Source organism: Pseudophryne corroboree, chromosome 1 (assembly GCF_028390025.1).
Source record: "Pseudophryne corroboree isolate aPseCor3 chromosome 1, aPseCor3.hap2, whole genome shotgun sequence".
Lineage (NCBI taxonomy): Eukaryota > Metazoa > Chordata > Amphibia > Anura > Myobatrachidae > Pseudophryne > Pseudophryne corroboree.
Genome location: NC_086444.1, coordinates 229,244,076 through 229,268,257, shown reverse-complemented (window position 1 = coordinate 229,268,257; position 24,182 = coordinate 229,244,076). Strand labels below are relative to the sequence as shown.

The window sequence follows — 24,182 nt, the reverse complement described above, 5'->3', positions numbered from 1 at the left end:
TCGAGATGTTCGACGCATCAACACACTGTTTGTAGTCTCCACCAAATCAGTGTAGCTGTGTCCGGACCCCCCTGTAAGAGGAAATCCATAGACTTACCGTCCCCCCCATGCTCCGGCCACAGCCTGGTTACGTCTGCTGGACCTGCTAGAACATCCGACACAGACGTCCCGTCGAGAAGGCACTATTACCGCGAAGGTAAGCGTTGTTGCGACCCAGTGGGGAGTTGTTGGAGCGACTCTTTCCAGTATGCGTTTAAGACGCTGTTAAGAAAAGTCGCTCAAAAAATAAATATATAGTAAGTCTATAAAAATAAAATAATAAAAGCTTGAGGCTGCTTTATTCACAGCAGCCCTGTGACAATGCAGCTTCCTGCCGCACCAAGCAAAAAACTGATTTGACTGAGTCAGTGGGCAGGACTATATGGTGAAGGCCCCGATGCATCCTGGGAGGCCAGAAAGCTCGTGACCGTGTTGGTGCCATTTGCGCTGTCACTCAACCATATCCCAATGTTATCCTGTGGATAATCCTGTGGACCCAGCGAGAGAGAGGGGTATTTAGTAATTTCCATGAATCACGTAACATTATGCAACATATTAAGCAGTATTTTACCCAGCTTCCTGGCACCTGATACAACTGATCGTTATTACAGAAAAAGATGGGCCCCTTTAGTCTGGCTCAGGAGCTCTGGTTGTAATGCAAGCTGTAAGTTACAGAGAACAGGTAACTACAGTAGCTAATATGCAACACTCAGTCTTAGAGTGTCAAGGGACCTAAATATTTTTAAAAGAAACAATTGAACCAACCACCTTTACACAAACGTAAAGAATACATCGCTCCTTATATATTTTCTACTGTGGGGGAGGGGGGGGGGGGGGGAGATCTGGTGCAAGATTTAAAGTAGTTGAAACCTTCTTTAAAAAACAACACACAAAAACAACACACGGAGTTGCTGGTATGCATTACCCGTATAGCATTATCAGCACCGTTTGTGATAAGAAGAGGTTCTGCGTGTACAAATGTCAGCCCAGCAATAGCAGTGGTGTGAGCCTCCCTCATCTGACTCATCAGTTTTTTTTCTTCCAGATCCCACAGTCCTATGTGACCGATGGGGCTTCCAGCAGCCATTATTGGATGTCCATCTAGAAGTCAGAAATAAAGGAAGAATAGGATTGGTACAAGTAATCAGATTTAACATTAAACAAATATCTGTAACAAAAAGAAATAATAGGATTTTAATACCTACCGGTAAATCCTTTTCTCTTAGTCCGTAGAGGATGCTCGGGACTCCAAAAGGACCATGGGGCATAGACGGGATCCGCAGGAGACATGGGCACTTCAAGACTTTAAATGGGCGTGAGCTGGCTCCTCCCTCTATGCCCCTCCTCCAGACCTCAGTTATAGGAACTGTGCCCAGGGAGACGGACATTTCAAGAAAAGGATTTTTGTTAACTAAGGGTGAGACACATAACAGCTCACACCACAACACACCGTACAACACGGCATTCAACTAACCAGTTAACAGCATGAACCAAAAAATCAGCAACAGGCTGATTGAACCAAAACACAACCTTCGTGTAACAAAAGCAATAACTAATAACAAGTACTGCAGGTAGAGTCCGCACAGGGACGGGCGCCCAGCATCCTCTACGGACTAGGAGAAAAGGATTTACCGGTAGGTATTAAAATCCTATTTTCTCCTTCGTCCTAGAGGATGCTGGGGACTCCAAAAGGACCATGGGGCCTATACCAAAGCTGCAGACCGGGCAGGAGAGTGCGGATCAAACTTGTAGAATTTTGCAAAAGTGTTTGATCCCGACCAAGTAGCTGCTCGGCAAAGTTGTAACGCCGAGACACCCCGGGCAGCCGCCCAAGACTAGCCCACCTTCCTAGTGGAGTGGGCTTTCACCGATTTCGGTAACGGCAAACCAGTCGTAGAATGAGCATGCTGAATCGTATTACAAATCCAGCGTGCAATATTCTGCTTAGAAGCAGGAGCCCCAATCTTGTTGGAAGCATACAGGACAAACAGCGCCTCAGTTTTCCTGATACGAGCCGTTCTGGCGACATATATTTTCAAAGCTCTGACCACATCGAGAGACTTTGAATCCCCCAAGGCTTCAGAAGCCACAGGAACTACAATAGGTTGATTCATGTGAAATGAAGAAACCACCTTCGGGAGGAATTGTTGACGAGTCCTCAACTCCGCTCTATCCACATGGAAAACCAAATAGGGGATTTTGTGAGATAAAGCCGCCAATTCCACACCCGCCTCGCAGACGCCAAGGCCAAAAGCATGACCACTTTCCAAGTGAGAAATTTCAACTCAACCTTTTGTAAAGGTTCAAACCAATGTGACGTAAGGAACTGTAACACCACGTTAAGGTCCCATGGTGCCACTGGGGGCACAAATGGGAGGCTTGATGTGCAGCACGCCCATCACGAAAGTCTGTACTTCTGGAAGCGAGGCCAATTCCCTTTGAAAGAAAATTGATAAGGCCGAAATCTGCACTTTAATAGATCCTAGCTTTAGGCCCGCCTCCACACCAGCTTGCAAAAAATGGAGAAACCGACCCAGCTAAAATTCTTCCGTAGGAGCCTTCTTGGATTCGCACCAAGACACATACTTTCTCCAAATACAGTGGTAATGCTTCGCCGTTAAATCCTTTCTAGCTTTCAGTAGAGTGGGGATGACCTCTCCGGGAATACCCTTTCGAGCTAAGATTTGGCGTTCAACTGCCATGCCATCAAACGCAACCGCGGTAAGTCCTGGAACACTCACGGCCCCTGCTGTAACAGATCCTCTCTTAGAGGAAGAGGCCAGGGATCTCCTATGAGTAATTCCTGAAGATCCGGATACCAGGCCCTCCGTGGCCAATCTGGAACAACGAGTATCGCCTGAACTCCTGTTCTTCTTATGATCCTTATCACCTTTGGGACGAGTGGAAGTGGAGGGAACATATAGACCGACTGAAACACCCACGGTATCACCAGTGCGTCCACTGCTATCGCTTGAGGGTCCCTCGACCTGGAACAATACGTCCGAAGCTTCTTGTTGAGGCGAGACGCCATCATGTCTATTTGAGGAAATCCCCAACGACTCATCACTTCTGCAAAGACCTCCTGATGAAGACCCCACTCTCCTGGATGGAGATCATATCTGCTGAGGAAGTCTGCTTCCCAGTTGTCCATGCCTGGAATGAAGACCGCGGACAGAACACTTGCATGTTTTTCCGCCCAGCGAAGAATCCTTGTGGTCTCCGCCATCGCCACTCTGCTCCTTGTTCCGCCTTGGAGGTTTATGTGCGCCACTGCTGTTATGTTGTCCGACTGAATCAGGACGGGTAGGCCGCGAAGCAGATGTTCCGCTTGTACAAGGCTGTTGTAAATGGCCCTTAATTCCAGAATGTTTATGTGTAGACAAGTTTCTTGGCTCGACTATTTTCCCTGGAAATTTTCCCTGTGTGACCGCTCCCCAACCTCGGAGACTCGCATCCGTGGTCACCAGGATCCAATCTTGGATCCCGAACCTGCGACCCTCTAGGAGGTGAGAACTTTGGAGCCACCACAGGAGAGAAATCCTGGCCCTGGGAGATAGAGATATCTTCCGGTGCAAGTGTAGATGGGACCCGGACCACTTGTCCAACAGGTCCCACTGAAAAACTCTGGCATGAAACCTGCCAAACGGGATGGCCTCGTAAGCCGCCACCATCTTCCCCAGCGCTCGAGTGCATTGATGAATCGACACTCTTGCCGGTTTCAGAATTCCCTTGACCATGTTCTGGATTTCCAGAGCTTTTTCCAACGGAAGAAAAATTCTCTGTAGTTCCGTGTCCAGAATCATGCCCAAGAACGACAGCCGTGTTGTTGGAATCAACTGTGACTTTGGCAAATTTAGGAGCCAGCCATGTTGTTGCAGAACTGTCAGGGAGAGCGCAACGTTCTTTTAGCAACTGTTCCTTTGATCTCGCCTTTATCAGGAGATCGCCCAAGTACGGGATAATTGTGACCCCTTGCTTGCGCAGGAGCACCATCATTTCCGTCATTACTTTGGAGAAAATCCTCGGGGCCGTGGAAAGACCAAACGGCAACGTCTGAAACTGGTAATGACAATCCTGAACAGCGAACCTCAGGTACGCCTGATGAGGAGGATATATGCGGACATGCAGGTAAGCATCCTTTATGTCGACTGACACCATAAAATCCCTCCCTTCCAGACTGGAGATCACTGCTCTGAGAGATTCCATCTTGAATTTGAACCTTTTAAAAAACAGATTGAGGGATTTTAAGTTCAGAATCGGTCTGACCAAGCCATCCGGCTTCGGGACAACGAACAGGCTTGAATAAAACCCTCCCCCCCCCCCCCCCCCCCGTTGTGACGGGGGTACCGCGACAATAACTTGCTGCTGACACAGCTTTTGTATTGCATCACACATTACTTCCCTTTCAGGAAGAGAAGCTGGCAAGGCGGATTTGAAAAATCGGTGTGGGGGCACGTCTTGAAACTCCAGTTTGTATCCTTGGGCCACAATTTCCAGCACCCAAGGGTCCAGGCCCGAGTGAACCCAGACCTGACTGAAGAGCTGAAGATGCGCCCCCACCGGTGCAGACTACCGCATGGGAGCCCCAGCGTCATGCGGTGGACTTAGCAGAAGCCGGGGAGGACTTCTGCTCCTGGGAGCTTGCCACAGCCGGCGACCTTTTTCCCCTCCCCTTGCCTCTAGCGGCAAGGAAGGAGGACCCTTGTCCTTTCTTGAATTTATTAGACCGAAAGGACTGCATCCGATAGTGAGGCGTTTTCTTCTGCTGTGTAGGGACATAAGGCAGAAATGAAGACTTACCCGTGGTAGCTGTAGAAACCAGGTCCGCGAGGCCTTCACCAAACAAAACTCCACCTTTATAGGGCAGAGCCTCCATATCCTTTTTAGAATCAGCATCACCATTCCATTGATGAGTCCACAACGCCCTCGTAGCCGAGATTGCCATGGCATTGGCCCTTGAATCCAAGAGGCCAATATCTCTCGCAGCCTCTCTTAGATGGACTGCAGCGTCCTTGATATGACCCAGCATCAAAATCACGCTATCCCAATCCAGGGTGTCTATGTCAGATGACAAGTTATCTGCCCATTTTTCAATCACGCTACTCACCCATGCCAATGCTACGACCGGCCTGAGCAGCGTACCCGTAGTGACAAACAGATTTCAAAGTAGTTTCCTGTTTACGATCTGCAGGATCTTTAAGGGCTGCCGTGTCAGGGGACGGTAGCGCCACCTTCTTGGACAAACGCGCTAGAGCTTTGTCCACCGTGGGAGAAGACTCCCACCCTAACCTATCCCCAGAGGGAAACGGGTATGCCATAGAAATTCTCCTGGGAATCAGCCACTTTTTGTCAGGAGCTTCCCAAGCCTTTTCAAAAAGAGCGTTAAGTTCATGAGAGGGAGGAAACGTTACCTAAGGTTTCTTTCCTTTAAACATACAGACCCTTGTCTCAGGGACAGCGGGGTCCTCAGTGATATATAACACATCCTTTATTGCCACAATCATGTACTGAATGCTCTTAGCCAGTTTGGGATTCAATTTAGCATCATTATAGTCGACACTGGAGTCCGAATCTGTGTCGGTATCTGTATCTGCTATCTGGGTAAACGTACGTTTCTGTGACCCTGAAGTTTGAGTTTGTGACAAAACATCTCCCATGGATTGTCTCCATGCTTGGTTCTGAGACTCAGATTTGTCTAATCTCTTATGCAACAAAGCCACACTTGCATTTAAAACATTCCACGTATCTACCCAATCAGCTGTCGGTGGTGCCGACGGAGTCACTCCCACATTCTGTTCTACCCCCGCACCAGCCTCCTCCTGGGAAGAGCATCCAGCCTCAAACATGTCGACACACGAGTACCGACACCCACAATCACACTGGGCTATAGGGGACAGACCCACAGTAAGGCCCTTCAGAGACAGAAAGGGAGTTTGCCAGCTCACACCCAGCGCCTCACTCGATCTGAAGGAATTTACAAAACCCCAGACCTAGCAGCGCTTTTATATTTAAATAAATACAACACCAAATATGCTGTGCCCCCCCTGCTTTTGCACCCTGTAACTTGAGACAGAAGTGAAGGGCCAGGACCAGCGTCTCTGCAGCTTGCTGTGAAGAGAAAATGGCGCTGATTAGAGCTGGAGGATGAAGCCCCGCCTCCTACATGTTGCGCTGGTGTCCCTCTATTATTTATACTGGCAGGGGTCTGTATACAGTGCCTATGCACTGTATACTGTCTTGCCAGTCCCCAAAATGAGGTTTAATTGCTGCCCAGGGTGCCCCCCTCTGCGCCGTGCACCCATATAGTGCCGTTATTGTGTGGAAGATCAGAAGTCTTCTTGCTTCTGCTACTCACCCGGCTTCTCTCTTCAGGCTCTGTGAGGGGGACGGCGGCGCGGCTCCGGGAACGAGCACCTAGGTGCATCAAGTAATCGGACCCTCAGGAGCTAATGGTGTCCAGTAGCCTAAGAAGCAGAGCCTTTTAACTCACAGAAGTAGGTCTGCTTCTCTCCCCTCAGTCCCACGAAGCAGGGAGCCTGTTGCCAGTAGTGCTCCCTGAAAATAATAAACCTAACAAAAGTCTTTTCTAGAGAAACTCTGTAGAGCTCCCCTAGTGTGTGTCCAGTCTCTCTGGGCACAGAATCTAACTGAGGTCTGGATGAGGGGCATAGGGGGAGGAGCCAGTTCACGCCCATTTAAAGTCTTGAAGTGCCCATGTCTTCTGCGGATCCCGTCTATACCCCATGGTCCTTTTGGAGTCCCCAGCATCCTCTAGGATGAAGGAGAAACATTGTTTACTACAACCCTATAGCTTCTTCTACATTCAGCTTTTTAAACATCAGCACAAATTCCAGTCATCTTCTGGCAGCTCTAAATATTGGTGTGTATTAATATGTAAGGCCCACGAAGCGGCAAGCGCACTCTTACTGCCAGTCTTTATGTTAGGCATATTCACTGTGTGCAATGCAGACTTCTGATTCGATCTGGATAACCAGATCAAATCAGAGATATTGGGGTCTAATTCATGAAGCAGTGAAAACTGTGGAGAAGTGAGCCAGTGGAGAAGAACCAATCAGCATTGAAGTAACATCTAGAATTTGCATACTATAAAATCATACAGAGCAGCGGATTGGTTGCCATGTGCAAATTCTCCACTGGCTCACTTCTCCACTCTTTTCACTGCTTCATGAATAGACCCCTAAGAATAAAATGTTTCACCATACAAAAATCACATCAAATTCAAGCATCTGTATACTGTGAATATACATAAAAACGTATACACTTATCGCACTCCACCGCCACAGATACATTTCCAAACTACAGTAGATGTTCAGAAGAGTTAACATGCCCTAAAAAATGAGCACACTCACGAACGAGCGATACTGAGTCACATACAACAGTTACCTTTTCACTTGCGATGTGGATGGCATTCACAGAGAGGCAAAGTTATAAAAGCATGCTACGTAGAGCTGTGCTTGTGCTTAGATACTCCTGATTTCACACAGATCTCTTGTGCCAGGTGCAAATGCGTACTGATTAATGATGAAGGCACTGAATAAATGGTATGGCAGAGCAGCCACACAGATGCGTACAACTCTGTATACAGGCAAATACGGTATCTGCATTTTCCTACATGAATGCATAAGGGGCTAATTACAGCAAACTTGCATTCAACACTATTATTTATTACCATTTGTATAGTGCGCATATATTTCACAGCGCTTTACAGAGAATATTTTCGCATTCACATCAGTCCCTGTCCCAATGAAGGCAAGGCTAACAACATGACCACCTTCCAAGTGAGATATTTCAACTCCACTGTTTTAAGTGGTTCAAACCAATGTGACTTAAGGAAACTTAACACCACGTTAAGGTCCCAAGGCGCCACCGGAGGTACAAAAGGAGGCTGAATATGCAGTACTCCCTTCACAAACGTCTGTACTTCAGGTAAAGAGGCCAATTCCTTTTGAAAGAAAATGGATAAAGCCGAAATCTGAACTTTAATGGAGCCTAATTTAAGGCCCAAATTCATTCCAGTTTGTAGGAAGTGAAGAAAACGGCCTAGATGGAATTCTTCCGTAGGAGCATTCCTGGCCTCACACCAAGAAACATATTTTCGCCATATTCGGTGATAATGTTTAGACATCACGTCCTTCCTAGCCTTTATTAGCGTAGGAATGACCTCATCCGGAATACCTTTTTCCGCTAGGATCCGGCGTTCAACCGCCATGCCGTCAAACGCAGCCGCGGTAAGTCTTGGAACAGACAGGGACCTTGTTGTAACAGGTCCTGCCTTAGAGGAAGAGGCCACGGATCTTCTGTGAGCATTTCTTGCAGATCCGGACACCAGGTCCTTCGTGGCCAATCTGGAACAATGAGAATTGTTCTCACTCCTCTTTTTCTTATTATCCTCAACACCTTGGGTATGAGAGGAAGAGGAGGTATTGCGCCTGAGGGTCTCTTGACCTGGCGCAATACCTTTGTAGCTTTTTGTTGAGACGGGATGCCATCAAGTCTATTTGGGGTAGTCCCCACCGACTTGCAATCTGCGCGAAGACTTCCTGATGAAGTCCCCACTCTCCCGGATGCAGATCGTGTCTGCTGAGGAAGTCTGCTTCCCAGTTGTCCACTCCCGGAATGAACACTGCTGACAGAGCGCTTACATGATTCTCCGCCCAGCAAAGAATTCTGGTGGCTTCCGCCATTGCCACTCTGCTCCTTGTGCCGCCTTGGCAGTTTACATGAGCTACTGCGGTGATGTTGTCTGACTGGATCAGAACTGGTCGATTGCGAAGTAAGATCTCCGCTTGACGTAGGGCGTTGTATATGGCCCTTAGTTCCAGGATGTTGATGTGAAGACAAGTCTCTTGACTTGACCAAAGTCATTCTTCCCTGTGTGACTGCTCCCCAACTTCGGAGGCTCGCGTCCGTGGTCACCAGGATCCAGTCCTGAATGCCGAACCTGCGGCCCTCTAGAAGGTGAGCACTGTTTAGCCACCACAGGAGAGATACTCTGGCCCTGGGGCACTGGGTGATCCGCTGATGCAATAAAAACAACAATGGCTGCGCTATGAATCAGTAGTTTATATATATATATATATATATATATAGATAGAGAGAGAGAGAGAGAGAGAGAGAGAGAGAGAGAGCAAAAGTGTAATAAAAAATAGTAATTTAATATAAAAATTAAATGGCAATAAAACAAATATTTAACACACCTATATCTGTCACAGGTAATACCTAGCTAATAAGTTCCGTTACGAACTGTGGAATATGAACTTATATATAGCCATTATCATTCTTACAGCTTTATTAGCTAGGTATTACCTGTGACAGATATAGGTGTGTTAAATATTTGTTTTTTTGCCATTTCATTTTTATATTAAATTACTATTTTTTATTACACGTTTGCTCTCTCTCTATATATATATATATATATATATATATATATATATATATATATAACTACTGATTCATAGCGCAGCCATTGTTGTTGTTTTTTCTGTTTATTATTCCATTCCCACACATAGTGGTTATGGCAAGCGCAATGCCCCAGTAGTTTGCATTTTCTCTTTATCTGTTGATGTTAGGTACATTAGTGAGGCGCTGTCTAAGTAGTATTTTTGTTTTTGGTTGATCCGCTGATGCAATTGCAGATGCGACCCGGACCATTTGTTTAATAGGTCCCATTGGAAAGTCCTTGCATGGAATCTGCCGTATGGAATGGCTTCGTATGTTGCCACCATCTTTCCCAGAACTTGAGTGCAATGATGTACGGACACTTGTTTTGGTTTCAACAGGTTCATGACTAGAGTCATGAGTTCCTGCGCTTTTTCTGTCGAAAGAAAAACCCTTTTCTGGTCTGTGTCCAGAATCATGCCCAAGAAGGGCAGACGAGTTGTAGGATTCAGCTGCGACTTTGGAATATTGAGAATCCAGCCGTGTCGCTGTAACACCTTCAGTGAAAGTGATACGCTGTTCAGCAACTTCTCCCGTGATCTCGCTTTTATGAGATCGTCCAAGTACGGGATAATTGCGACACCCTGCTGGCGCAGGAGCGCCATCATTTCAGCCATTACCTTGGTGAAAATTCTCGGGGCCGTGGAAAGCCCAAACGGCAACGTCTGAAATTGGTAATGACAATCCTGTACCGCAAATCTCAGGTACGCCTGATGAGGAGGATATATGGGGACATGCAGGTATGCATCCTTTATGTCCAGTGATACCAAAAAATCTCCCCCTTCCAGGCTGGCGATGACCGCCCTGAGCGATTCCATTTTGAACTTGAACAGTTTTAAGTAAAGGTTCAGGCATTTTACATTTAAAATGGGTCTGACCGAACCGTCCGGTTTCGGAACCACAAACAGAGTTGAGTAGTACCCCTGCCCTCTTTGAAGCAGGGGAACCTCTACCACCACTTGTTGAAGACACAATTTGTGAATCGCATGTAACACTATCTCCCTTTCCAGGGGTTGTTTCGGTAGAGCCGATTTGAAAAACCGGCGAGGAGGCACTTCCTCGAATTCCAGCTTGTAACCCTGGGAAACAATTTCTATTGCCCATGGATCCACCTGTGAGTGGACCCAGACGTGGCTGAACAGTCGAAGACGTGCCCCCACAGGAGCTGACTCCCTCAGGGGAGCCCCAGCGTCATGCGGTGGATTTTGCAGAGGCCGGGGAGGACTTCTGTTCCTGGGAACTAGCTGTGTTATGCAGCTTTTTCCCTCTGCCCTTACCTCTGGCAAGAAAGGACGATCCACGTGCTCTCTTGCTTTTATTGGAACGAAAGGACTGCATTTGATAATGAGGCGCTTTCTTAGATTGTAAAGGGGAATATATGGCAAAAAATTTGCTTTACCTGCCGTAGCCGTGGAGACGAGGTCCGAGAGTCCCTCTCCAAACAATTCCTCACCCTTGTAAGGCAACAACTTCATATGTCTCTTGGAGTCGGCATCACCAGTCCACTGTCGGGTCCATAAGACACGCCTAGCAGAAATAGACATAGCGTTTATCCTGGAACCCAGTAAACTAATGTTTCTTTGAGCATCCCTCATATACAAGACCGCATCTTTTATATGCCCTAGGGTCAATAAAATGGTATCCTTATCAAGAGTCTCAATATCCGTTGATAAGGAATCTGTCCATGCTGCTACAGAACTTCAAACCCAGGCCGACGCAATAGCCGGTCTGAGTAACATACCAGAATATGTGTAAATGGACTTCAGGGTAACCTCCTGCTTGCGGTCAGCAGGATCCTTGAGGGTAGCCGTATCTTGGGATGGAAGCGCTATCTTTTTTATTAAGCGCTTCAAGGCCTTGTCCACCCTAGGGGAGGATTCCCACCGTATCCTGTCCTGCGATGGGAAAGGATACGCTGTTAGGATCCTTTTGGGAATCTGCAGTTTTTTGTCTGGAGATTCCCACGCTTTTTCACATACTTCGTTAGGCTCATGTGAGGAGGGAAAGGAGACCTCAGGTTTCTTTCCTTTATACATGTGTACCCTCGTGTCAGGGACAGGGGGTTCCTCAGTGATATGCAACACATCTTTTATTGCGATAATCATATATCGAATACCTTTAGCCACCTTTGGCTGTAATTTTGTATCATCGTAATCGACACTGGAGTCCGAATCCGTGTCGGTATCTGTGTCAACTATTTGGGATAGTGGGCGCTTCTGAGACCCCGAAGGTCCCGGCGACATAGGGACAGGCATGGGCATGGGTTGACTCCCTGACTGTGCCCCAGCTTCGGCTTTGTCTAGCCTTTTGTGCAATAAATTAACATTTGCACTTAAAACCAGTACGGCGTCGGCACCGCCGACGGAGACCTAACATTCATAAACTCCCCCTCCTCCTTAGGTGAGCCCTCAGCCTCAGACATGTCGACACACACGTACCGACACACCACACATACACAGGGAAGCTCTTTTCTGAAGACAGGTTCCCCACCAGGCCCTTTGGAGAGACAGAGAGAGAGTAAGCCAGCACACACCCCAGCGCTATATGACCCAGGAATAACACAGTAAATTAATGTTTACCCAGCAGCGTTGTTTTATGTATCTGCGCCAATTATGTGCCCCCCTCTACTTTAAAACCCTCTGTCAGCGTGTGTCAAGCAGGGGAGAGTCCGGGGAGCTTCCTCTCAGTGGTGCTGTGGAGAAAAAATGGCTCTGGTGAGTGCTGAGGGAGAAGCCCCGCCCCCTCGGCAGCGGGCTTCTGTCCCGCTCAATTTTTTCAATACAAGGCGGGGGCTCTTTTTATACATGTACAGTGCCCAGCTGTACATGTATATATACACATCTGTGCCATAAGAGAGGTTTATATATTGCTGCCAGGGCGCCCCCCCCTGCGCCCTGCACCCTGCACCCTCACTGTGACCGGAGTGTGTGAGGTGAAGGGGAGCAACGGCGCACAGCTGCAGTGCTGTGCGTTACCTCAGTGAAGATCCAAGTGTCTTCTGCCGCCTCAGATGGTCTTTTCCTCACATACTCACCCGGCTTCTTTCTTACGGCTCTGCGAGGAGGACGGCGGCGCGGCTCTGGGACGGACGGCGAGGGTGAGACCTGCGTACCGATCCCTCTGGAGCTAATGGTGTCCGGTAGCCTAAGAAACAGAGCCCTGAAACTCAGAGAAGTGGGTCTGTTTCTCTCTCCTCAGTCCCTCGATGCAGGGAGTCTGTTGCCAGCAGACTCCCTGAAAATAAAAAACCTAACAAAAATGCTTTCTTAAAGGAAACTCAGGAGAGCTCCTGAAATGCACCCAGTCTCCACTGGGCACAGTATCAAACTGAAGTCTGGAGGAGGGGCATAGAGGGAGGAGCCAGTGCACACCCAGAGTCAAAGTCTTTCTTTAAGTGCCCATGTCTCCTGCGGAGCCCGTCTATCCGCATGGTCCTTACGGTGTCCCAGCATCATCTAGGACGTTAGAGAAAAAAAAAGATGCCCGATGTTAGCAGAGCTGCCATCTGACTCGCACCAAGCATCTCCTGTTGAATGGCATATTGCTGCAAGATGTATGAGGACACACATGTAATGCGACTTCAAGAACCGTCTCATACTGAAAAGCCAATTTATGTTCTGTTTAAAAAGTCACCTCAAGATTACCCTTAGAATAGTCTTTTCGGATAAATCTTATATAAGAAAAATAAAAAAAAGTAAGTACAGGTTGAGTATCCCTCATCCAAAATGCTTGGGACCAGAAGTATTTTGGATATCGGATTTTTCCGTATTTTGGAATAACTGCTTACACACACATCCTGAAGGTCATTTTAGCCAATATTTTTTATAACTTTGTGTATTAAACAAAGTTTGTGTACAATTAGCCATCAGAAAATAAAGGTTTCACTATCTCACTCAAAAAATTCCGTATTTCGGAATATTTGGATATGGCATACTCCACCTGTAGTTTTATTGAAATTTAAAAAAAAGTATATAGATAAATGAGGTTAAAAAAAAAAAAAAAAATGTAAAATCAGAAATATACAAAAACACATTAAAGTATCGGTTGAGCAGGAAAAAATAGGATTTTAATACCTACCGGTAAATACTTTTCTCCTAGTCCGTAGAGCAGGGGTGGGGAACCTTTGGCCCTCCAGCTGTTGTTGAACTACACATACGGGCATGCCCTGCTACAGTTTTGCAATTTGGCCGTGCTAAAACTGTTGCAGGGCATGCTGGGATGTGTAGTTCAACAACAGCTGGAGGGCCGCAGGTTCCCCACCCCTGCCGTAGAGGATGCTGGGGACTCCAAAAGCACCATGAGGTATAGACGGGATCCGCAGGAGACATGGGCACTTTAAAACTTTAAATGGGTGTGAACTGGCTCCTCCCTTTATGCCCCTCCTCCAGACCTCAGTTATAGGAACTGTGCCCAGGGAGACGGACAATTTGAGGAAAAGGATTTTTGTTAAACTAAAGGTGAGATACATACCAGCTCACACCACAACACACCGTACAACATGGCTTTTAAGAAAATACCAGTTAACAGCATGAACTAAAACCAGCAACAGGCTGAACATAACTGAAAACACAAACTCTGTGTAACAAAAGCAATAACTATCAACACGTACTGCAGATGCAGTCCGCACTGGGACGGGCGCCCAGCATCCTCTACGGACTAGGAGAAAAGGACTTACCGGTAGGTATTAAAATCCTATTTTCTCATACGTCCTAGAGGATGCTGGGGACTCCAAAAGGACTATGGGGTCTATAACAAAGCTCCAGACCAGGCGGGAGAGTACGGACGACTCTGCAGCACCGATTGAGCAAACAGGAGGTCCTCATCAGCCAGGGTATCAAACTTGTAGAACTTAGCAAAAGTATTTAAACCCGACCAAATAGCTGCTCGGCAAAGTTGAAGCGCCGAGACTCCTCGGGCAGCTGCCCAAGATGAGCCCACCTTCCTGGTAGAATGGGCCTTCACCGACTTCGGCAACGACAATCCAGCCGTAGAATGAGCATGCCGAATCGTATTACAGATCCAGCGGGCAATAGTCTGCTTAGAAGAAGGAGCCCCAATTTTGTTGGGAGCATATAGGACAAACAGAGCCTCTGATTTCCTAATCTGAGCCGTTCTGGCGACATAAATTTTCAAAGCTCTGACTACATCGAGAGACTTTGAATCAGCCAAGGCTTCCGTAGCACAGGCACCACAATAGGTTGGTTCATGTGAAACGACGAAACCACCTTTGACAGAAATTGTTGACGAGTTCTCAATTCCGCTCTATCCACATGGAAGATCAAATAGGGGCTCTTGTGAGACAAAGCCGCTAATTCCGACACCCGCCTTGCGGACGCCAAGGCCAAAAGCATGACCACTTTCCAAGCGAGAAATTTTAACTCAACCTTTCGGAAAGGTTCAAACCAGTGTGACATAAACTGCAACACCACGTTAAGGTCCCATGGTGCCACTGGGGGCACAAACGGAGGTTGGATGTGCAGCACTTCTTTCACGAAAGTCTGAACCTCTGGAAGGGCGGCCAATTCTTTTTGAAAGAAAATAGATAAGGCCGATATCTGCACTTTAATGGAGCCTAATTTTAGGCCCGCATCCACACCTGCCTGCAAAAAATGGAGAAAACGACCCAGCTGAAATTCTTCCTTAGGAGCCTTCTTGGATTCACACCAAGACACATACTTTCTCCAAATACGGTGATAATTCTTCGCCGTAACCTCCTTTCTAGCTTTAAGCAGAGTGGGGATGACTTCCCCGGGAATACCTTTCCGAGCTAGGATTTGGCGTTCAACCACCACGCTGTCAAACGCAACCGCGGTAAGTCCTGAAACACGCACGGCCCTTGCAGTAACAGATCCTCTCTTAGAGGAAGAGGCCAGGGATCTCCTATGAGTAATTCCTGAAGATCCGGATACCAGGCCCTCCGTGGCCAATCTGGAACAATGAGTATCGCCTGAACCCTTGTTCTTCTTATGATCCTTATCACTTTTGGAATGAGTGGAAGTGGAGGGAATACATAAACCGACTGAAACACCCACGGAGTTACCAGGGCGTCCACTGCTATCGCTTGAGGGTCCCTCGACCTGGAACAATATCTCTGAAGCTTCTTGTTGAGGCGAGACGCCATCATGTCTATTTGAGGAATTCCCCAATGACTTGTCACTTCTGCAAAGACCTCTTGATGAAGACCCCACTCTCCTGGATGGAGATCATATCTGCTGAGGAAGTCTGCTTCCCAGTTGTCCACACCCGGAATGAAGACCGCTGACAGAGTGCTTACATGTTTTTGCGCCCAGCGGAGAACTTTTGTGGCCACCGCCAGTCTGCTCTTTCTTCCACCCTGGCGGTTTATGTACGCCACTGCTGTTATGTTGTCCGACTGAATCAGGACAGGCAGACCGCAAAGAAGGTGTTCCGCTTGTAGAAGGCCGATGTAGATGGCTCTTAATTCCAGAACGTTTATGTGCAGACAAGCTTCCTGGCTTGACCATTTTCCCTGGAAATTTTTCCCTGTGTGACTGCTCACCAGCCCCGGAGGCTTGCATCCGTGGTCACCAGGACCTAATCCTGGATCCCGAACCTGCGTCCCTCTTGGAGGTGAGAACTTTGAAGCCACCACAGGAGGGATATTATGGTCCGGGAAGATAGGCTTCTTCCCAGTGTGACCGCTCCCCAACCTCGGAAGCTTGCGTCCGTGGTCACCAGGATCCAGTCCTGAATTCCGAACCTGCGGCCTTCCAAGAGGTAAGCACTGTACAGCCACCACAGGAGAGATACCCTGGCTCTGGGAGACAGGGTGATCCTTTGATGCATTTGTAAATGGGACCCGGACCATTTGTCCAGTAGATCCCATTGAAAGGTCCTCGCATGGAACCTGCCGAAGGGGATGGCCTCATACGATGCCACCATCTTCCCCAGGACACGTGTGCAATGATGCACTGAAACAGTTTCTAGCTTTAATAGGTTCCTGACCAGGGCCATGAGCTCCTGAGCCTTTTCCATCGGAAGAAAAACCTTTTTCTGGTCTGTGTCTAGAATCAGACCCAGAAAGGTCAGGCGCGTTGTAGGGACTAGCTGGGACTTCGGTAAATTGAGAATCCAGCCGTGCCCCTGCAACATCCTCACCGACAGCGACACGCTGTCCAGCAAATTCTCCCGAGATCTCGCCTTTATGAGGAGATCGTCCAGGTATGGGATAATTGTGACCCCCTGCTTGCGCAGGAGCACCATCATTTCCGCCATTACCTTGGTGAAAATTATCGGGGCTGTGGAAAGCCCAAACGGCAACGTCTGAAATTGGTAATGACAGTCCTGTACTGCAAATCTCAGGAACGCCTTATGAGGAGGGAAAATCTGAACATGAAGGTATGCATCCTTTATGTCCAGGGACACCATCCAATCCCCCCCCCCCCCCTCCAGGCTGACGATGACCGCTCTGAGCGATTCCATCTTGAACTTGAACTTTTTCAAGTACAAGTTCAGGGATTTTAGATTCAAAATGGGCCTGACCGAACTGTCCGGTTTCGGGACCACAAACAGGGTTGAGTAATACCCCTTTCCTTGCTGGAGAAGAGGAACTTTGACTAATACCTGTTGAAGATACAATTTTTGAATTGCAGTCAACACTAACTCCCTCTCTGACGGGGAAGCTGGCAGAGCCGATTTGAAAAACCGGCGAGGAGGCACGTCTTCGAATTCCAGCCTGTATCCCTGAGAAACCATCTCTATAGCCCAGGGATCCACCTGTGAGTGAACCCAGACCTGGCTGAAAAATGGAAGACGCGCCCCCACTTGAGCTGACTCCCCCCGGGAAGCCCCAGCGTCATGCGGTGGACTTTGCAGATGTAGGGGAGGACTTCTGCTCCTGGGCATTTTCTCTGCATGCAGCTTTTTTCCCTTGCCTTTTCCTCTGGCAAGGAAGGACGATCCCCGTACCTTCTTGCTTTTATTGGAACGAAAGGACTGCATTTGATAATGAGGTGCCTTTTTAGTATGCTGCGGGGGGACATAAGGTAAGAAATTTGATTTACTGGCCGTAGCAGTGGAGACAAAGTCCGAGAGGCCTTCTCCAAACAACTCCTCCCCCTTGTAAGGCAACGACTCCATATGCCGCTTTGAGTCGGCCTCCCCCGTCCACTGTCGGGTCCACAGGAGTCGCCTAGCAGAAATAGACATAGCATTTATTCTGGAGCTTAGTAAACAAATGTCTCTTTGAGCATCCCTCATATATAAAGCAGCATCTTTGATATGCTCTAGGGTCATTAGAATGGTATCCTTATCTAGGGTGTCAAGTTCCATAGATAAGGAATCTGTCCAAGCTGCGATAGCACTACACACCCAGGCCGATGCCATAGCCGGTCTAACGATAGTACCGGAATGTGTGTAAATGTGCTTCATGGTAACCTCCTGCTTACGATCAGCAGGATCCTTGAGGGAAGCTGTATCCTGAGAAGGCAGTGCCACCTTCTTGGATAAGCGTGTCAGCGCCTTGTCTACCTTCGGCGAAGATTCCCATCGTATCCTGTCCTTTTGTGGAAAGGGATACGCCATAAGAATCCTTTTGGGAACTTGTAGGGGTATATGCAATTGCGGTCGAATTCCCGAAATTGTCGAATTTCGGGTCATTTTCGCCCCCAAAAAAAATTCGCCTATGCAATTCAGTGCTTTCCGACCAAAAAACGGACTTTCAAAATTCGACTTTTTGAAATTCGAATTTTTGCAAATTCAACTTTTCTGCAATGATACAAGTGCTGCAATTCGACCAAAGCATATTCAATTCAAGTTTGGAAATTCGACAGCAGTGCTTTTAGACAGCAAATTCGTCATTTTCAATCCGCCACACTTTGGAGGGTGAAAACAATAAAAAAAAATTTAAACATGTTTTTTTTGGTGTTTTTTTTTTTAGGAATAGCATATCTATTTATATTAGAAGGGATTAGGTACTTTTTTTTTTTTTTTTTTGGGAGGCACAAATATTATTTATATATTTTTTAAAATATTATTATTATTTTTTTTTTTTTTTTTTTTTTTTTGCTGGAACGGTAAAATCCTTTAAAAAAATGGCGTGGGGTCCCCCCTCCAAAGCATAACCAGCCTCGGGCTCTTCGAGCTGGTCCTGGTTCTAAAAATGCGGGGGAAAAATTGACAGGGGATCCCCCGTATTTTTTAAAACCAGCACCGGGCTCTGCGCCTGGTGCTGGTGCCAAAAATACGGGGGACAAAACGAGCAGGGGTCCCCCGTATTTTTCACACCAGCATCGGGCTCCACTAGCTGGACAGATAATGCCACAGCCGGGGGTCACTTTTATGCCGTGCCCTGCGGCCGTGGCATTAAATATCCAACTAGTCACCCCTGGCCGGGGTACCCTGGGGGAGTGGGGACCCCTTCAATCAAGGGGTCCCCCCCCCCAGCCACCCAAGGGCCAGGGGTGAAGCCCGAGGCTGTCCCCCCCCATCCAATGGGCTGCGGATGGGGGGGCTGATAGCCTTTTGTGATAATGAAAAGAATATTGTTTTTTCCAGCAGTACTACAAGTCCCAGCAAGCCTCCCCCGCAAGCTGGTACTTGGAGAACCACAAGTACCAGCATGCGGGAGAAAAACGGGCCCGCTGGTACCTGTAGTACTACTGGGAAAAAAATACCCAAATAAAAACAGGACACACACACCGTGACAGTAAAACTTTATTTCATACGTCGACACACACATACTTACCTATGTTCACACGCCGACATCGGTCCTCTTCTCCATGTAGAATCCACGGATACCTGAAAATAAAAGATCAATATACTCACCTCAGCCATGGTCCAGAGATACATCCACGTACTTGGCAAAAAAAGAAAACGAACACACGGGCCACCGGACTGAAAGGGGTCCCATGCTGACACATGAGACCCCTTTCCACGAATGAGACCTGTCAGTGACAGCTGTCACACAAAGGTCTCTAAAGCCAATCAGGAAGCGCAACTTCGTTGCGCTCACCTGATTGGCTGTGCGCTGTCTGAACTCAGACAGCGCATCGCACAGCCCCGTCCATTTTATTCAATGGTGGGAACTTAGCGGCTAGCGGTGAGGTCACCCGCCGGTCAGCGGCTGACCGCGGGTAACCCCACCGCTAGCCGCTAAGTTCCCACCATTGAAACTAATGGAGCGGCTTTGCGATGCGCTGTCACAGCACAGACAGCGCACAGCCAATCAGGTGAGCGCCACGGAAGTAGCGCTTCCTGATTGGCTGAAGGGACTTCAGTGACAGGAGTCACGTGATGTCCCGGCATTCGGGAGAAAGGGGTCTGATGTGAAAGCATGGGACCCCTTTTAGTCCGGTATGGAGCGGGTGTTCGGTTTGTTTTTTTAACAAGTACGTGGATTTATATCTGGACGTGGATGTACCTCTGGACGCTGGAAGGTGAGTATCATTTTTTCACAGGTACCCTCGGATCGTCGGAGACCGTGGCAGTCGGCGTGTCAACATAGGTAAGTATGTGTGTGTCGGTAGTGTGTAATAAAGTTTTACTATCAAGGTGTCTGTGTACTGTTTTTATTTGGGTATTTTTTTTCCAGTAGTACTACAGGTACCAGCGGGCCCGTTTTTCTCCCGCATGCTGGTACTTGTGGTTCTCCAAGTACCAGCTTGCGGGGGAGGCTTGCTGGGACTTGTAGTACTACTGGAAAAAACAATATCTTTTTATTATCACAAAAGGCTATCAGCCCCCCCATCCGCAGCCCATTGGATGGGGGGGGGGACAGCCTCGGGCTTCACCCCTGGCCCTTGGATGGCTGGGGGGGGGGGGGACCCCTTGATTGTAGGGGTCCCCACTCCCCCAGGGTACCCCGGCCAGGGGTGACTAGTTGGATATTTAATGCCACGGCCGCAGGGCACGGCATAAAAGTGACCCCCGGCTGTGGCATTATCTGTCCAGCTAGTGGAGCCCGATGCTGGTGTGAAAAATACGGGGGACCCCTGCTCGTTTTGTCCCCCGTATTTTTGGCACCAGCACCAGGCGCAGAGCCCGGTGCTGGTTTTAAAAATACGGGGGATCCCCTGTCAATTTTTTCCCCGCATTTTTAGAACCAGGAAAAGCTCGAAGAGCCCGAGGCTGGTTATGCTTTGGAGGGGGGACCCCACGCCATTTTTTTTTCCGGGTTTTTCCCCGTTTTTTAAAATCGCGGCAAAATCCGCCAAATCGGCCGATTTTCGCCCGCGGGTCTGTCGAATCCGTTTTGCATTGAATATGGTGAATTCCAGCAGCCACCTGCCGGAATTCACCTGTCGAATTGTGTCGAATTTAAAAACGGCGATAATTTGCCGCGATTCGCCGTGAATTGCATATACCCCGTAGTCTCCTATCTGGAGATTCCCAAGCCTTTTCGCACAAGTCGCTTAGTTCAAATGAGGACGGAAAAGTGACCTCAGGCTTTTTCCCTTTATACATGTGTACCGTGTACCCTCGTGTCAGGGATAGGGGGTTCCTCAGTGATATGCAAAGCCTCTTTAATGGCCATACTCATGTAACGAATACATTTCGCCACCTTTGGCTGTAATTTTGCATCCTCATAGTCGACACTAGAGTCAGTCTCTGTGTCGGTATCTGTGTCAGTGATCTGGGATATGGTGCGTTTTTGAGACCCCGAAGGTCCTGGTGCCACAGGGACAGGCATGGTCTGACTACCTGACTGATCCCTAGCCTCAGCCTTGTCTAATCGTTTATGCAGTAAATTTACATTTGCATTCAAGACATTCCACATATCCACCCAGTCCGGTGTCGGCGTTGCCGACGGCGACCTGACCATCATGCACTCCCCCTCCGCCTTAGGTGAGTCTTCCTCGTCAAACATGTCGACACACACGTACAGACACACTTCACACACACAGGGAATCTCTTTTCTGAAGACAGGTTCCCCATGAGGCCCTTTGGAGAGACAGAGAGAGTATGCCAGCACACACCCCAGCGCTATATGTCCCTGGAGAAAAACACAGAATGTTTACCCAGTAGCGCTGCTGTAGTGTATAAACGCCAATAATGTGCCCCCCCCTCTACTTTAAAACCCCCTTTCACCGTGTGTCAAGCAGGGGAGAGTCCGGGGAGCTTCCTCTCAGCGGTGCTGTGTAGAGAAAATGGCGCTGGTGAGTGCTGAGGGTGAAGCCCGCTCAAACTTATTAAAAAATGGCGGGGGCTCTTTTTTATACATGTACAGTGCCCACCTGTACATGTATATAGGTCATTTTGCCATAGGAGAGGTATTCATTGCTGCCCAGGGCGCCCCCCCTGCGCCCTGCACCCTTACAGTGACCGGAGTGTGTGAGGGGTAGCGGAGCAATGACGCACAGCTGCAGTGCTGTGCGTTACCTCTGTGAAGCACCGAAGGCTTCTGCCGCCTGAGACGTCTTCTGTCTTCGTTTCTTCTGGCGGCGCGGCTCTGGGGTGAACGCCCAGGACGAACCCGTGTTCATTCCCTCTGGAGCTAATGGTGTCTAGTAGCCGAGGAAGCAGAGCCTAACATTTAAGTAGGTCTGCTCCTCTCTCCCTCGATGCAGGGAGCCTGTTGCCAGTAGTGCTCCCTGAAAAAGAGAAAAAATCCTAACAAAAATGCTTTCTAAGCAGGAAACTCAGGAGAGCTCCCTGCAGTGCACCCATTCTCCTCTGGGCACAGTCTAAAACTGGGGTCTGGAGGAGGGGCATAGAGGGAGGAGCCAGTGCACACCCAGAATCCTAAAGTCTTTCTTAAAGTACCCTATCTTCTGCGGAGCCCGTCTATTCCCCATGGTCATTACGGAGTCCCCAGCATCCTCTAGGACGTTAGAGAAACATGGATTTCCTCGCAGTAACTTTAGAAATCCACGTATCCAATTCTACCCCAAAGAGCCATTACCGCGAAAAGAGGAGAGATTCGACACTGCGCTTAGATTCTGTGTCCGCTATCCATTGACACAACAAAGCCCTGGCACCGACACTGCCATAGCAGTGGTCCTAGCATTAATATTGCCTATCGCCTTGAGAGAGTCACACGGGACACGTGCAATGTCCTGAAATTGCTTCAGGAGAGTCACTGTAGTGACCAGGGGCATATCCCCCAAGAGGCCCTCCTGAATCTGAGGATCCACCCAAGGTGTGACAGAAGCTGGATAGTGCAGTCTATACGGAGCAATAAAAGCTCCCTGGATCTTGCTTTTATCAAGAGATCATCCAGGTAAGGAACAACATTTACCCCCTGCATCCGGAGTTGGAACATTATCTCCGCCATTCTCCCGAAAAGAGGAGAGATTCGACACTGCGCTAAGATTCTGCGTCCGCTATCCACTGACACAACAAAGCCCTGCGCGCCGACATGGACATAGCAGTGGTCCTAGCATTAATATTGCCCATCTCCTTGAGACAGTCACACGGGACACGTGCAGTGTCCTGAATGTGCTTCTGGAGAGTCACTGTAGTGATCAAGGGCATATCCCCCAAGACGCCCTCCTGAATCTGAGTAGCCCAGGTCTTTGAGACAGGCCCACCGCTGCGTAGATAGACTTTAGTGTAGTCTCTATCTTTCTATCCCCAGGGTCCTTCATAGTGAAAAAAGCCCGGGGCCGGCAGTACCGCCTTTTTGGATAGGCGTGAGACTGATACATCCACAGCCGGGGATTCTTCACAGAATTTTCTGCCTTCAGAAGCAAATGGGAAAGTGTGTAAAAAACGTTTTGACACCTGGTATTTTCTTAGCCTGGAAAAATCCAGATAACTTAAACAGGTCACCTAGCTCTGCAGAATCAGAGAAAGTGACACTGGGCTTGTTCTGTGTGAAGAAAAACGACTGCTGTGTCACAGCGTCCTCTACAGGAAGTTTTAACACGTCCCGTAAAGCTAAAATGAGGGGTTCAATACCCTGTGCAGAAGGGGACTCCCCAGCAATGGGTTCCAACTCCTCTGAGCATTAGCAGTGAGCTGAGATGACATATCTGGCATCATGTTTTTTATGACACCTAGCCAGGAAGGCTCTTGACCCTCCCTTCCCAGTCCCCTCACTGAGCTGTGAGGACGGACTACATTGTTCACATGATAATGAACCTGACGTAGTAGGAGAGAATCTGGTGTGACATACACTGCATAATTGGAGTTTTACCATGTTTACAGTAACAACACTTACATACACAGACAAGTAACACAATAGCAAGCCTGCCCTTACTGTAAGTGAGAGGGAGACAGAGAGAAGGGACCAGCACAAACAAGCTAAAAAGCCCCAGAGAGGCTGCAAGCTGTTAGATCACAGTGTAACACCGGTATTTTGTCCTTTTCAGGACACAGATTAGTGTACAATAGCGGCTCTCCCCCTTTGCTACACCCCTGTATCAGTTTTCCAGCATTATCAAAGTGTCTGGAGGTGCTGTATGCGCACGCAGCTGGTCCTGCTTTGAGGAAGCTACGCCCCCTGTAATGGCGCCGGAGTTTCTGTAGTTTTTATACTGGCAAAAGTCTCCCCATGAGTAGAAAACATCACACAAGTGCTAGTTTTACCTAACGCTGCCAGTTTACACAGGGAAGTCCCTTATGCCGCCCCTGCATTCCGTCGCACCATGAACCGGGCCCCCGGTTTGTACTCACCACTGATGTCACCTTCAGGCTATTGTTAGGGGTGTGCGGCGTGCTGCGATTGTGACCGCCAGGGTGCAGTGTCCCGCTGTACAAACACCTCTCTGGACAGTGGTCCT

At 48.4% G+C, this 24,182-nt stretch overlaps 1 protein-coding gene across 1 annotated transcript in view; it reads right to left on the bottom strand.

Annotated features, from left to right (window-relative positions):
- WDR36 (WD repeat domain 36) overlaps nucleotides 1–24,182 on the bottom strand; it is a 260,444-nt gene that overhangs the window by 151,481 nt on the left and 84,781 nt on the right. The window contains exon 8 of the mRNA XM_063964112.1: nucleotides 965–1,140. Coding sequence (XP_063820182.1) covers nucleotides 965–1,140 — 176 coding nt within the window. The remainder of the gene's footprint in view (nucleotides 1–964; nucleotides 1,141–24,182) is intronic.